General features: G+C 39.8%; 2 protein-coding genes across 2 annotated transcripts; one reads left to right on the top strand and one right to left on the bottom strand.

Annotated features, from left to right (window-relative positions):
• Positions 1-269: 269 nt before the first annotated feature.
• On the top strand, positions 270-7,580 carry LOC134474754 (ankyrin repeat domain-containing protein 26-like). Its single transcript, XM_063243334.1, has 4 exons — positions 270-749; positions 4,160-4,274; positions 4,437-4,610; positions 7,545-7,580. Exons 1-4 carry the CDS (start codon positions 628-630, stop codon positions 7,563-7,565), a joined length of 432 nt encoding a protein of 143 aa, XP_063099404.1. The 5' UTR covers positions 270-627; the 3' UTR covers positions 7,566-7,580.
• Positions 7,581-12,725: 5,145 nt separating this feature from the next.
• Positions 12,726-15,116, bottom strand: LOC134474753 (zinc finger and SCAN domain-containing protein 23-like; the record flags this gene model as incomplete). The annotated part of the gene is made up of 1 exon (XM_063243332.1): positions 12,726-15,116. A coding segment is annotated over one exon (1,191 nt), but the record flags the coding sequence as incomplete, so codon positions are not given.
• Between the last annotated feature and the right edge of the window lie 534 nt (positions 15,117-15,650).

The following is a 15,650-nucleotide window of genomic DNA, read 5'->3' as shown; positions in this document are numbered from 1 at the left end:
GCTGCTTGCCCGGGGGCCCGTGCACGTGCAGAAGCGGTTAGGCTGCTTGCCCGGGGGCCCGTGCACGTGCAGAAGCGGTTAGGCTGCTTGCCCGGGGGCCCGTGCACGTGCAGAAGCGGTTAGGCTGCTTGCCCGGGGGCCCGTGCACGTGCAGAAGCGGTTAGGCTGCTTGCCCGGGGGCCCGTGCACGTGCAGAAGCGGTTAGGCTGCTTGCCCGGGGGCCCGTGCACGTGCAGAAGCGGTTAGGCTGCTTGCCCGGGGGCCCGTGCACGTGCAGAAGCGGTTAGGCTGCTTGCCCGGGGGCCCGTGCACGTGCAGAAGCGGTTAGGCTGCTTGCCCGGGGGCCCGTGCACGTGCAGAAGCGGTTAGGCTGCTTGCCCGGGGGCCGTGCACGGGCCGTGCACGTGCAGAAGCGGTTAGGCTTCTTACTCAGAAGCGGAGCGGGTGAGGTGGTTGCGATTCTTGCTCAGGACTTGTGGAAATGCGCATGTACAGGGCCATTAGAGCCTAGACATTGGATAAAAGAGGTTGCTTGGCGTTCATTGAAAGTCAGAGAGGTCAAAGGGGCCTGAGATTCTGCCCGGTGAGGACCGGAAACTGGACGGTCGGAGGAGTCACAGGGCTGCCATGCCAGGCATCTTTGGCAGCTCAGTGCCCAAGCTCCACAAGGCTGCCCGCAAGGGCGACAAGGCCAAGGTGGAGCGTCTCCTCCAGAAATGGAACACGGTTTACAGAGACAGCAAGCAAAGGTAATGGGGCTGCAGGCCCAGGGGCTGTGAGTGGGGCCAGGATGATGCGGGAGAGGAAGAAGTGGGTGAAGCGGGGGCAGGGGGATTCCCACCACCCTGGGAGGCAAAGCTGGCCAGAGAGTCGATCCTCAGGTGGTGTCCATAAGCTGCAAAATAAAAACCAAACATTCACTGGTTTTTAGTGGACTTATACTTCCTGTGTAGACTACATTATTGACTGCAGAAAAGCTATTTAAACATGGTAACACGTGTATAGAGTTTTATTCTTAGTATCACATTAAGAGATGTACTGTTGTACATATTATTTAAAAAGGGAACTATGACATGTTTCCTGTAATCTACAAACTTAGGGTGGAAACTTAACCTGATGAAAATCTAGTGTCCATTTACTATCAGTGTACACCTGTGCATGTATGTTCTTTACTAAGGAACCTTATAAGAAAACTGAGATGGGAAGGTGACGGCATGTTCTTGACTAGAAAGTTCTGTTAGTCTCAAAATGTGAGCTTTCTGTGTATCAGCTTTATAGAAGCTAAATAAAAAAATCGCATAAGACTTGAGTGTCCGTAGCCTCTTTCGCTATGGGGTCACTAAGAAAATGTAGTGAAAGCCCACCTTCGTAAGTCATTTTCACAAATTAATTGTTTTCCAACAGCCCAAAAGATAAATAAATGAATGTAACTTAGTAGAAAACCTGGAAACATTCAAATATCTGTCAGATTTTAGAAGTTGAAAAATTGGAATGACTCATGAATGAAATGCCTGTAAAGTGTTTCCAAAAAACCTGGATTTTTATGTCACAAAAGTTTCTGGTGGTGTATTGATTAAAAATTTTATATCATACAAAATGAGAAAAGTGGCAAAGGAAAACACATAGCCTATTTGAGCCTTCCTAAGAATGACACCAACAATGAACATTCATTTTTTTGTGTTGGGGGTTGCTCCTAGAACATGGTGCATGCGAAACACACTACCACTCAGCCATCCCCTTCCCCACCTGCATTCTGAAGGTTGACTACCAAAAGAAAAATTAAATTCTCATTTATATTGGAAAATCATTAACAAAATGAAAAACATACTTGTGAGACATTTGTAACAAGGGCCTGGGATATTAACTCAGTGGCACAGTGCCCACATGAAAATGTGAGGTCAGGAGTTAGATTTGCAGTGCCAAAAAAATAAAATAAAATAATAAAATAAAATAAAATAAAGGAGAGATAAATAGATACATCATAAAATACATCATACATCAGATGAAACAAAATCATACATACATACAGCAGATAAAAAATGTATCTTAAACTTACAGGGTAATTTTTTAAAAATCATCAAAGAAAAATATTGAATACTAATTTACTTCCATGCTAGATAGCAACACTGTGAGCCTCATATCCTGGGCTGTACTGCTGAGCTATATTTAACTCTAAATTATGTGGTTGGTTTGACAAGTGACCTGTAAACATAAAAAGAAATGTTTAATGTCCCTGATAAGGGGAATTTAATTTTACAAAGGAATCAAATGTTTTCCAGTTACAGAGTGTGAGAATGAAGAAAAGTTTATTCTGCTGCTTAAAACTGGAGATGGCTTATGACTTTTTCAAATAGGAAATTTGATATAAGTACTATACCACAGTTTAGGAAAGCATGTCTCCACCAATCAGCTCTCTTCTAGAATATCTTTAGGACATACAGAGACGCATTTAATATGCATTTCTTCAGTATTGCTTAAAATAGTGATGGATTCACAGAAGAGATTGTATCAGTTGCAGTGCATTCATAGGATGGAGTGATATATAATCACTGAAATTGGCATCACATCAATATATTCTTAACAGGGAAAGATGTACTTTCATATATCCACTGAGCAAAGAGTCAGTTTAATTTTGCATACACACAGATAGGCTGCAGTCTTGTTTTAGACAGAAAATGTATACAAATTGTGGCAAAATTTGTTATTTTCAGGCATTTGACATTTTCTGTTCTTTTTTATTATCGAGAAGTTCATTCTAGTTGTAATATTTAGGAGTTTATTAAATTTTTTCATTCTAACAGTTTCATTGGCCCAGAAACAATGCTGAGTATTCTATATTTTGACATTTTTGTGCCTTGCATTTTGCATGTTATGATTAGTATTGGCAACGGTACTGTGTGCTCTTCTTTCCTTTCTCTTATCCTTGATTTCTATAATAGATATGAAACTCTAGTGAAAGTTGATTATTAATAAAATAATCCTTGAGAAAAACAGAAATATTAGTTAAGCACAGATAATTTTCATTTTTATGTGTGTGTATTGGTATTTCTGATAACTTTTTACTTCTTCTGAAATAAAGAAATTATCTGTATGTATAGATTTTACTATGAATCATGTGATGATGCCTTACGAAGAAACCTTTTTAAAAGCCACTGCTGTGGGATTTTCACATGGAGAGGCAGGGCACTCCAGCTGCCCAAGGAGGCAGCTTCATTGGTGCTGACACTAACTCAGCAGATTCATGATTAACATGGTATAGTTGCCCCCTTTTATACAATTTTTGTCTTTTCATCTCCCTTATATGGGCACATGCAAGGATTTTCCAGTCTGGCCGGTATACCTTAACATTCTATAGGCTGGTTTATGTTATAGTGTTATATCAGTAGCATACACAGAGGCTGATGTTAAAAAAAAGCCCCCCATACTCCAAAGGTCAGGAGGGGCCCTCCCACACCACCAGTTATAGTTACACAAGACCTGTTGTCTTCTGAGCTGTGTGTGGCTTTCCAATGACAGAGGTGTTAAAATATGAGAAAAAGTGTCTGGAGGCTTATTGAAATAATTCTAACCCCACAAGGTAGGTCCATTTGAATTATTTTATTTTACTTAATTGAAATATTGCCTTTGTTAAGTAGTAATAGGAGACATTATAGTATCAGACAATTATTGAGCTGTTACTTGTTTGAGAAGTTATTCGAAAAATTTTGTGTGGATTCTTACTTAACCATCACAGTGGTGTCTTGTGAGAGAACTGCTTTCAGTCCTCATTTTGTAGGTAACAATCCCGAGGCACAGAAAGGCTAAGGGATGGCTAGAAAGTAAGAACTTAGAGTAGGAATTAAATTCCAATTGAGCTAAATCCAAGGCCTGCTCTTTCTATTCCAGTGGGTTGCACTAGGCTGGGAGGTAGCGCAGTGCAGGGATCTTGTTTAGTATGTGCAAGACAGCAGCTTCCATCCCCTGCACCACACACAAATGCAGCATCACCCACTTGCTCTTCCATTCACAGGTGAGTAATAAGAGATGCTAAGCATTCTATGTTTTCAAAGATAATTAAATACTTATTGTGAAAGGTATTTAATGTTCACAATTCCATGAATAATTATGAATTTTGAAATGGAGTGCTGTAATTTCCTAATAATCTTTCTGACTGTCCCAGGACTGCTCTGCATTATGCCAGTGCCTATGGCCATCCAGAAGTGGTGAGACTCCTGATACAGAAAAAGTTTGACCTTAATGCCTGGGACAGTGACCATGACACCGCTCTGATTAAGGTAAATAGCAGCCAACAATTTCAGCATGGAAGGGATTGTATTTAAATGCTGAAAATCAAAGTCAGTTGATGTAATTTGAATATAACTCCTTGGCCAGGCATGTGGAAAGTGTGTTTGGAGTTTCTTGAGTTGATGGTGTCTCCTCTGTTACAATACCCACAGGCTGTAAAATGCTACGAGGAAGACTGTGTTAGTATTCTCTTGGAACATGGTGCAAATCCAAATATTGCCAATACCAAGGGCGACACTGCTCTGCATTATGCAGTTTACAGTTCAAAGTCTTCACTAACAGCAAAACTGCTTTCGCATGGTGCCGATGCTGAGGCAAAAAACAAGGTATAGAGCACTGAATTTTCTTTCCAAAGTTTCTGAAATACTTTCCTGTTCACAGTGACATATTGGTTGGTCAGTTCTCCATATTTAGAAGGTCAAGTGTTTCATGGATGGAAATACACTGTTTTAAATAACTTAATAGTTAATGTTTTCACTTTCAATGTTGATAGTTTTAATGAAATGCTAGAGGATGTGAGTTTCTATTATGCACTTACAGCAAGCATTTGTGAAGACACTGAAATTTAAAAAGTAAATCATTTTTCTGTTATTTTTTCCAAATGGTTATATTTTCTTTCTTTTTTTTTTTTGCACTAGTGTAAAACAACACAGGACAGCAAAATTAGCCTCAGAAATAGGTATTATTTTAAAACTTAAACAGAACAACAGTATTTTACAATAAGTGGTAATTTTGTTGCTGTTGACAGCTCATAAAAATGATCCATTTTTGATTTGACTTAAATGGGAAAAATGAGAAGGAAAAATAATTAGAAATAATGCAGGCCCATAGAGTTTGCTTTGTTGGTTGGCTGTTTTTGAAAAAATATTTTTTCTGGTTCATGTGCATAGATAAGATCAATTTTTAGGAAAAATACTTTTTTTTCTATTCAGTACTGGAAATTGAACACAGAATATTCATACTGAGCTGCATCTCCTGCTCTTTTGTGTTATGTTTTACTTTGAGGTAGAGTTTCAAATTAGTTGCCTAATTTGAATTTAAACTTGCAATCTGCCTACCTCAGCATTCCATAGTGCAGATAATCTGGTTGTACTCAATTTGGGAATAAAAATTCTTTATTTTTTTCTTTTCTTTTTTCTTTCTTTTTTTCAATACTAGGAATCAAACTCTGGACCTTGCACTTACCAGGCAGGCATGGTGCTGCTGAGCTATATTCCTGTCCTCTTAAAATTTTTTAAATAGTAAAGAGAATGATATAAACCTGAAATTTTAGGAGAACTGGATCAATCCAGTTTTTCACTGGATGCATGGTGATTAAGTGGGAAACAAGGGAAATGAATGAATAATAAAGAGAAGTCCTCTCCTTTTCAGTCAGAAACCACAACTAAGATAAGAATCTGAATTGTCCTTTCAAACATATGATGTCTTGCTGGGAGCTGGGAGTTAAGGAGCTTGTATGATGAGATCAGTTGTATTTTGAATGTACTAGTCCCTGTTCTGCCCTGAGCCAAGAGGATTAAATGGAGCTTCCATGGAGTACCTGTCTCTCACCTTCCCTCCTTTTGTCTAAATTCTCAACTAGTAAAAAGTAGTGGCTGTGTAGATGAGAGATGAGACTGATGTCATCTTCTAGGTTCTCTAGTCCTCATCTAGACTTGTGCATTTCTGTGGTCAGGAGAAAGGTTTGAAACAGTTGAGGCTCTGTCCTGGAGATTTGGGTTCAGTAAATGTCTTAAGCCCTGACATGGATATTTCAAAACATTTCCTCAAGATTCTGACGTAGCTCAGAAGCATTTAATGGACAGGCATGTTTAATGGTGAATTCCTAATTCTCAGAAACTGAAGAAATCTCTAGATGAGTTGGATTAAATACCACTTCCTTCTAATCTCTCCTTTCCAATAAAATCAGGCCAACTTTCATTTGTCTTTCTCTACCTCTGTCCATGGGAAGTGAAAAGGAGTATCATCAGTGAAACCTCTTATTTCGCAGAATCCCACCACTTTCCCTCCCATCTGCAGTCATTCACTGCCACTGTGAAGCTCTGTAGAAATTCTCTGATGGTTGAGATTGAATCTTGAAGAATGTCACATCTCTTTATCATCATTAGTGCCTCTCTTTATTATCATTAATGGCCCAGTGTTGACAAATGGTGATTTGCAGGAGTTTGAACAATATCCATCTTGAGCCTGTATTTAGTTGAAGGCATGTGATAGACTATTTCAATGTATTAAGTGACCCCCCTGGTGAAAATCCTTGAAATTGTAAGAACATAGGTGGGAATGTTTTATACATTTTTATTGCTTATTTTTATTTTGTGTGTGTGTGTGTGTGTGTTACTAATGATTGATCCTAGGACTTTTCCATTGAGCTGCATCCCCAGCACTCATCACTCATCACTTTTAAAAATTTGAGACAGTGTCTCACTAAGTTGCAGAGACAGAAATCAAATCTGAACTTGGATCCCTCTTCTTAGCCTCCCAGAATGATAAGATTACAGATGTTCCTGTCCCCTGTCCCGCTGGGAATAGTTTTGATAATTTCCTTTCGGCACTCCTTTTTACCTGCTTAACAGTCAGGGAGAACTGCATACACATGGAGGAAAAGTATGCGTGCTGGAAAAATTATTAAAATAGGTATAATCTTTTTTATTTCATAGCAGGACCTCTCTTTTTGGTAAAACATGATGTTAAGGGAAGAATTTTACATTGTACACAACCATTTGGAAGCACATGCACAGCAAAGATATAAGCAGAACACTATGGACTAAATGTGCCTCTTAGCTCTATGCAATTTGCTTCCATCAACTGAATTCACAATGAAATTTCAGAAAACGTCTCCATAATTTGAAGTTGGAGATGCTCACAAAGAAGAGGCTGTGCTGTCTTCAGAGCCCCTGTGACTGTGAGGGTGTGCCCCCTGTACAGAAAGCTCCCATGGCTTATCCAGTTTGCTATTGGCTCAATTCTGTACTTCTTCCTGCCCACTACTGTGCTTCTGTGAGAGTTTCCAGTTCTTAAATGATGGTATATTTTAATGTAGTCAGGAATTTCAGAATATCTTATATTCATTTATAAGGATGTAATCTAGATTTTAGAATGAATATTTTAAAATGGAATGAAGTTTAGAGATTCTTTAAAAAAGGTTTCCCATATACTATAAGTAACCATGTTCCTATTAGAATGCCTGAAGGTATTATTAATTATAATCACAACTGGATAGTTTGTGCATGTTACCAAGAATTTTGTATCTTCTTTTTCAGCCTTATCCCTTAAAAATATAAGTGACTTGGTGAGTTTCATTATGATACAATTTTCATATTGAGAAAATTCATATTGAGAAAATTCTGAGAAAATTTTCATATTATGCAGTGTTAGAATTTGTTCATTATGAGAAAATCCATCTTGAGCAGTATTAGAATTTATTTATTATGGGAAAATGCAAATTAAGCAGTATTAGAATCTTTATTGATGAACTATATTTTACCTCTGATTTCTATAACATTAGTAATTAAAATGGAAACAGAATATAACTTATTAAAAACAATAGCTATGCTGCGTGGGGATCTTAGCATTATCAGCATAAATGACAATTGAAATTTTGTACTGATCTTTTCCACTTTCATCTAGTAATAGGACAGAACCCCATGGATTGTGTAGTAATAAGGGATCCATGTTCACTTGGATCATGTCCTCAGGGACTCCTTGAAAGCTGGAATGGTTAAGAATTGTATTTGGATCCTTACACTAGGTGGAGAATCCAACAAGTTTCTTGCCTAACTCAGAAAAAATTTCCATAGTACTAGAAAGCTCTCAGCTCTGTATCCCTGAAACTGTTAATTCCTCATGTTGATATTTGTCAGAAGAAAAGTAATGTTAAATAGGAGTAAAGCAAAGGTAAAGAGATTTTAATACTGAGGAAATAATGCAGTTTTATAATTTCTCAAACATGATTATCAAATCTGTTGAGACATAGAAGTCATGGAAAATTATTCTTTGGAAGATAGGCTGAGAATTCCTGCCCTAGGGATGATGATTTAACTCATTAATTTAATCCAAATCCTTCAATCATTTTTGACTGTGCATTATGGTTGGAGCTACTGAGAAAAAAGATACAGCCCCTGCCCTGAAGGTGCATTTGATTGAAGCGGGAGATGTTACATAACTCTGAGTACCATGATAAAGGCTGTGATGGAAAGACCCTTGGAACCAGTGACTGGAGCGAGTTGTGACCCTGGGGTTTCTGTAGCCACTGTGGGCAGAGAGCATGCACTGCAGAGGGTATGGCAGGGCAGCACGTGTGGAAACACTGGGAGTGAGAAGGAAGAGACTGCTGTGTGTTGTTATCTATATCAGGTTAACAGTCAGGGTCCTTCACAAGCTGTTCAGTTCAGCTGAGAAGCAGGCAGTTGTGTGGGTTTTAAATTGTTTCTGCTTCTCCACAGGAAGGCCTCACACCACTTATGCTTGCTCTAAGGGAAAACAGAATGGAAGCGGCAGCATTGTTAAAAAAGACAGAAACAAAGAATGTGGTGAATGAGCCGGAAAGGTATGGTTGTTCTTTTTTTAAACAAGAGTTCAGCAGTGTTGTGGAGTGGTAATAAGTCAAATAAGTCAGTAGCTGAAAGACTACCTTAGTGACTGGTGTATAATGAAAAAGATCAACACAAACCATCAGATAGAAAAATTATTTGGATTGGGCAACATAAGGAATACTGTGCAGTACAAGTCATGCGCTATTATTGAGTAATTTTGACTGATGTCTGCTTTTTAATGAGAAGAATAACTTTTGTAGTAAAACAATAAGGAAAAACACTGTGTATTGCTATGTTCATGGAACTTCCTCAGAGTACAAAACATAAGCCTAAATGCTTCATATAAAAAGGAAAAAGTGTAAATGTTTCTTTTCAGTGATTGAAAATGAGCTAGTAATATAAACAAGTTGGCACATAAAATATTTAGAGAAGCAAAATATGCAATTTGGAGAAGTATGCTCATATAAGAGAAACCAGAAAATATTTGAACTTGTGTTTCAGACTTATTTCAAAGAACTTTATATCCTCAAGTTGCATTCATTTATCTATGAGTTCCTCAAGGTTATCTTTCTTTTTCATAGTGCAGTATTCCATTGTGTATAATTGCCATTTTCCTTGTACATTATTCTCTTAATGGATGTACACACTATTTTAGAGATATAGCTGTTAGAAATTGTGCTGCTGTAAACATAGATATATATATATCCCTGTATGTATGATTTTAACTATTTTGGAAGATTTCTGCAAGGGGACGTAGCTGTCTCAAGTGGATTTCTATTTTCAGTTTTTTGCGGAAATACCACACTCTTTCCTGTAGTGTTCATACTGGTTTATATTCGCACCACCGTTGTAGAAAAATCCTTCATTCTCATCACCATTTATCATTAGATTTTTTTCATGGAAATCTTTCTAAGATAAAATGCTATCTTTGTGTATTTTTAATTTGTATTTATGTAATTTCCAGAAGCAATGATGAGTTTTCCATGTTTTTATTGGCCATTTGTACTTCTAACAAGTATCATTTCATTTCATTTGTCTGTTCTTTTGAGTTTTCTTTGGTAGGTCTATACTTTGATGCTTGTCCTCTGCCTGTGGAGTGGCTAATGAAAGTATTTTTTTTTCCAATCTGAAGATTGTCTCCTCATTCTGTTGGTTGTTTCCTTTGCAATGGAGAAGCTTTTTAATTTCATGAGACTCCATTTGTTGCTTGTCTATATTGTATTTTGTGCCATTAGGGTTTTGTTCAGAAAGTCCTTGCATGCCTGTGTCTTTGAGTACTGCCCATTTTGTCTTCCAGAAGATTGCTTCTGTTTTAACATTTAGTTCTTTGGCCCATTTTGGTTATAGTTTAGTACATGGTGATATATGTGGATCTAGTCTCAATCTGTTGCACGTAGGTATCCAATTTTCCCAGCACCATCCCTGAAAGAATATCTTTACTCTGGTATGTTTTTGACTCCTTTGTCAAAGATCACCCAGTGCTCTGGCTCTGTGTGCTTTGAGTTGTCTCTGTTGTGCTCTCTTCAACTGATGCACATGCCTGTTTCTATGTCAGTACCATGTGGGTTTCATCACTGTAACTTTATAGTGTAGCTCTGAGCTTGGGATTATGATGCCACCTGCTTTGCTTTTGTTACTCAGGATTGCTTTTGGTAGTCTGAGTCTCTTCTAATTTCCCCCAATTTTAGGATTGTTCCATTAGCTCTGTGATAATTGACTTTGGTATTTAGCTTGGGGTTGCACCAAGTATGTTTACCAATATTGAAAGTCAGGCCATTTTGACAGTATCGATTCTGTCTATCCAGAAATGAGGACTATTTTTTCATTTTGTGATATTTTCAGGTGCCTAGTTTTGAGTGGTGTAATTTTCACTATACAATGCTTTGCTTTCTTAAGCTAACACCTATCTATTTAAGTTTTTTTAAATGTTGTCATCAATGATATTATTTTTCTAATTGCTTTTTCAGTGGGTTCTTCAATTTTTTTAATTAAAGAGAAAAAAGAAAGGAAATAAAATAAACAAAGCAGTAAAAGGGTACAAATAATACAGAATTTCAAGAATAAAATACAGTAAGATATCACTAGTTAATAGGTTATATATTGTCATCTTTGAAATAGTTGTCCAAATTATAAAATTAAAGCATGTACAGTGAACATTTATAGAATGAGTTTGCAGAATGTGCCGATCAATGATTGAACAAAAGTTCAGTAATATGGATTTCCATCCTATACACTCAAACATACATGCAGCTATATCCCTTAGACCACCTTCCTTTCCTCTCTTTTTAATAACAATTACACTTTTTGGGTTTTTTTACTCCCACAATTCTTATTATTTTTTTGAAGAGAATAAAACCTAACGTGGCTAAACAAAGCAGAGTCGGTTAGAACAAAAGGTTGGGCATAGTACATGATGTAAAAATAAAATATCAGGTGATGTAAAATGCTTACCATTGTGCCTCTGCTATGTTTTTAAAAAGTTGCCTATATCATCAGATATAATAGAATTGATCAAAACAGTACAGAACAAGACTAATAAAACCTACACTGGAGACCTCAGAGGATTTCAAAAGAAGATAATAATCAAACCATAATGGGCATCTTAGTGAATCTTATTGCCTTGAAATTGGTTGCCTATACCCTCAAACTTGATACTATCAACAAAATAGAATATAGTAAAATCTGACAGAACAAGATGGGGAGAGCAATACTGGGCATCATATCAGGTTAATAAGAAAACAAAAATGTTACTGTAATATATACCTCTATTGGGTTCTTCAATATTGTATAACAATGCTATTGATTTTATCTGTGTGTGTGTGTGTTGTATCCTGGTATCCTGATAATGTTGGTTAACAGTTCTAGAATTGTGTGATGGAGGGTTTTGTGTCTTGGAAGTAGAGGATCATGTTATCTGCACATAAAGGTCTTCTGACTCCGTTCTTCCCTACATGTATCCCTTTTATTTCTTACTCTTAAATAATTGTTCAGGCTATTACGTGAATGACCACATTGAACAGCAATGGTGATAAAAACAACTTCTTTGTCTTGTTCCTGATTTTAGAGAGAAGGCTTTCAATGTTTGCCCATGGCATGTGTATTAGCAGTAGATTGGTCATAAATGGCTTTTATCATGTTGAGATGAAGACCTTCTGAACTTACTTTCTTCAGGGTTTTAATCAAGAATGAGTGTTGCATTTTATCACAGGCTTTTTCTGAACCTATTTAAATGATCATGTGGCTTTGGGCCTTGATTCTATGAAGATGAGGAATTTTGTGTTTGTGTTTATTGAGCCATCTTTGTATTCAGGGGCTGAAACCTGTTTGGTAGGGTGCATGATCTTTTTGATAATTTGTTGTATTTGGTTTACTAGTGTCTTAAAGATTTTTGCATCTATGTTCATTAAACAAATTGTCCTCTAATTGTCTTTTATGGTTGTATTCTTTTCTTCTTTGGTGGTGAGGATAATGATAGCTTCCCAGAATGATTTTTGAAGTCCTACCTTTATTTTTATTGCAGAGTTTGCAGAGTATTATTATTAGATGTTCACTGATGTTCTTAAAGAATTTCATTTTGAGCCCGTCAGGTTCTGGTTTTTCTTTTTAAATTTTTTTATTTAAAGAGAAAACAAGAAAAAACAAAACTGAAGGAGGGAAGAAATAATGATTAAAACATAATTTAAAATTAAAAATTAAGAAATCACTAGTTGATAAATCACATATTGTCCTCTTAGAAATAGTTGTTCAAATTACAGAAGTAAATCATACAAAGTAGACATTCAAACAGTGAGACTGCAAACAATTGTGTTCAGTGATCCAACAAAACTTAGTAATATGGTAATTAATCTTACATACTTACCCATGCATGCATTTATATCCGTTAGAGCATCTTCTTTTCTCCTCTTTTTCTTTTTCTTTTTCTTTTCTTTTTTTTTTTTTAAAGGCAAGGGAAAGAAACTTTAATTTTGTATGTATGACCTTGCTGGTAATCAACAACAAAGAGTTCCAAGAAATGTGGATGTTAAGGAGGCTAGCAACGTAGCTCTGTGGTAGAGTAGTTCATCTAGCACTGGGTTCACCCCCAGCACTGCAGACAGAAGCAATCAACATGCACGATGGACCACACTTTTCTCTCTACTCTTGGAAAGCTGAGACTTTTGAAACAAAAGATTGAACAGTGGCTGGAGATACTGCCTTGTGGTACAATATCTGCCTACCATGCACCAGGCCCTGAGTTCATCCCTATAACCACTGCCAAAAAAGAAAGGAAAGAAAAAAGCTGGTGCTGGAGATTTAGCTCTGCAGCACAAGCGCCTGCCTTGCAAGCGCGTGGTCGTGAGTTCGATCCCTGGTACCGGTTAAAAAAAAAAAAAAAAAGAAAAAGAAAAAAGAAAGCAAAAGGCAAAAACTAACCATTTTTATTATGTTACAGGAAAAATGCAAGGAAACTAAAGTTTTTAAAATAACGATCTGAAATAGCCTATTTTTAGTGAAGTATCCTGGTCGCTGTGCAGATCTGTCTTCCCATCACTGCTGCCTGGGAGCAGTCACTGAGCTGCCAGTAATGAGGCTGCTCCATGTCCTCGTTCCTGACCGAAGGCTGAGTAGAAATCAACAAGGAGAGGTTTTATACATTTGCATGGGAGGCACCATGTGCCTCCTTCTGTAGGTTAAAATGCAAATCATATGTACATGGAAAAAAAGTCAGCTCACGTAAATTTTACTGTGATTTTAAAATTAATTTGTAATACTCAGTAAATTACCTTTGATATAATTTTGAACTCGGGTTGCATATGTTTTTAAACTTTTTTAAAAAAAATTAGAAAGATGTAGTGTTCCTGAATCCAGAAACTTCTTGCACATGTACGTAGATCGAAGCATGTATTATGATGAAGAACTAAGATTTGCCATTGCAAAGCTGTGGCTGTCATTGACATGGAGACCTTGACAGATGCACTTAATTACGCTTTCTTTTAGCCTAAAATTAAAGGAATTTCTCCTGGTATTCCCTGTACTTTTCTATTCAGCCTCACTACCTGAAATTATGATTGTTCTCTCAGGGGCCAAGCAAGGAACCGTGCCCTTGCGACCTTGCCTTGGGGTCTGGGCTCAGAGATTTTGCCCTGCCTGCTCCAAGGAGCCCACGGGCTCAGCTCCAGTGTGGATTTTCTGATGCTGGACAAGGTTGCAGTGGTAAAAGAAGCTCTTGCCACATTCTCCACATTGATAAGGTCTCTCTCCAGTGTGAATTCTCTGATGCTTCACAAGGACAGAGCGGCGGCTAAAACTCTTCCTGCACTGGCTGCACTGGAAAGGTTTCTCTCCAGTGTGGACGCGGAGGTGGTGGAACAGCCCGGCATTCTGGCTGAAGGCTTTGCCGCACACGCGGCACTGGTAGTGCTTCTCCCCAGTATGCAGCCTCTGGTGCTGGAAGAGGCCGGAGCGCTGGCTGAAGGCGCGCCCGCAGACACCGCACACATAGGGCCTCTCACCCGTGTGCCGCCTCTGGTGCTCCACGAGAATGGAGTTCTGTGTGAAGCTTTTCCCACACTCCCTGCAGACGTGAGGCCTCTCCGCCACTGAGGAGCTTACCCGGTGCCTGCCCAGTCTGCCCTCTGGGCCACAAGCATCTCCGCATTCAGGCACCTGAGTGGTACCACTGCTGAGAGTTCCAGGTCCTTCCACAGGAAATTTTATTTCTTTAGAGCCCTCCTCCACTGGTGCGAACTCAACATTCCGAGTCCCAGCCTCGCTACCGCTCTCCTGCACTGGGCGCGCCTCTGGCATGTGACACTGCAGCTGCTCTTCTGAGCACGGGAACTGGCTGCATGGGGATACCTGGGCTGTTCCTTGAGTTGCCTTCTGCCTCACGACCTCTTCTTGCTCGTAAGTAGGACTTGGGACCTGCTCTCCTGGCTCGTCCAGCTCCCTCTCCAAGTCCTCCAGCACAGTCACCACCTCATCCCCGCTCTCTGGATGCTGTGCGTGCACCCAGGCCTGCAGCTCTGCAGGCAGGATGGCCAGGAACTGCTCCAGCACCAGCAGCTCCAGGATCTGCTCCTTGCTGTGGGTCTCGGGCCGCAGCCACTGGTGGCAGAGCTCTCGGAGCCGGTGCAGCGCCTCCCGGGGTCCCGGGGTCTCCTGATAGCAGAACTCCCTGAAGTGTCTTCGGAAGATCTCCCTGCTTTCAAAGGTCTTCCTTGACCTGTCAGATTCTTGACCACAGGCATGGTTCTTCTCCTCTTTCACGCTCACTTCCAAAAGTCCTCGTGGAGCCCCTGTAGCCTGCAGGGCCAAGGCTCATGACTAGATGAGCCACTTTGGCACCATGATGGCTTCCTCAACAGTCGCTGCTTTCCCTTATCCCCACGTCTGTAATCTCTTCCGGTATCAAGACAGAGCACCGGACTCAAATAGAAGCAACTTCCCGGGTCGGGCTGTGAAGCTCATCCTGAGACGGCGCGGGACGCTTGCAGCGGTTTTCAGAGAGCGACCCCTGGGGCAGACTGTGGGATGCGAACCCTGGAAACGCGGGTGCATTTTCTTCTTGGCTGTCACAAAAAACGGCAGAGGCGGGGTTGGGGTGGCGTCTACATGACAGCGCTGATCGCCTGAACTTGTGAGAAGCAACCTTTGAGAAGCGCTTGGAACAGAGCTCCCGGGCGCGCTGGGCCGCGGAAACGTTCGTCCAAGAACAGCGCCGGGAGCCAGCAGGAGCAGGCCGGACGGCCGCAGCAAGGCCCCACGCGGATGCCGCCCGCCGCGCCTCCCCGGGGCTCCGGCGCAGCTCACCGAGGCGCCGGCCCCCGGAGGCGCAGCCGGCCAGACGCGTTA

The sequence above is a fragment of the Cavia porcellus genome, unplaced genomic scaffold (assembly GCF_034190915.1).
Source record: "Cavia porcellus strain 051 isolate PalLab524CR breed Dunkin Hartley unplaced genomic scaffold, mCavPor4.1 scaffold_38, whole genome shotgun sequence".
Lineage (NCBI taxonomy): Eukaryota > Metazoa > Chordata > Mammalia > Rodentia > Caviidae > Cavia > Cavia porcellus.
This window is presented reverse-complemented; position numbering and strand designations above follow the sequence as displayed.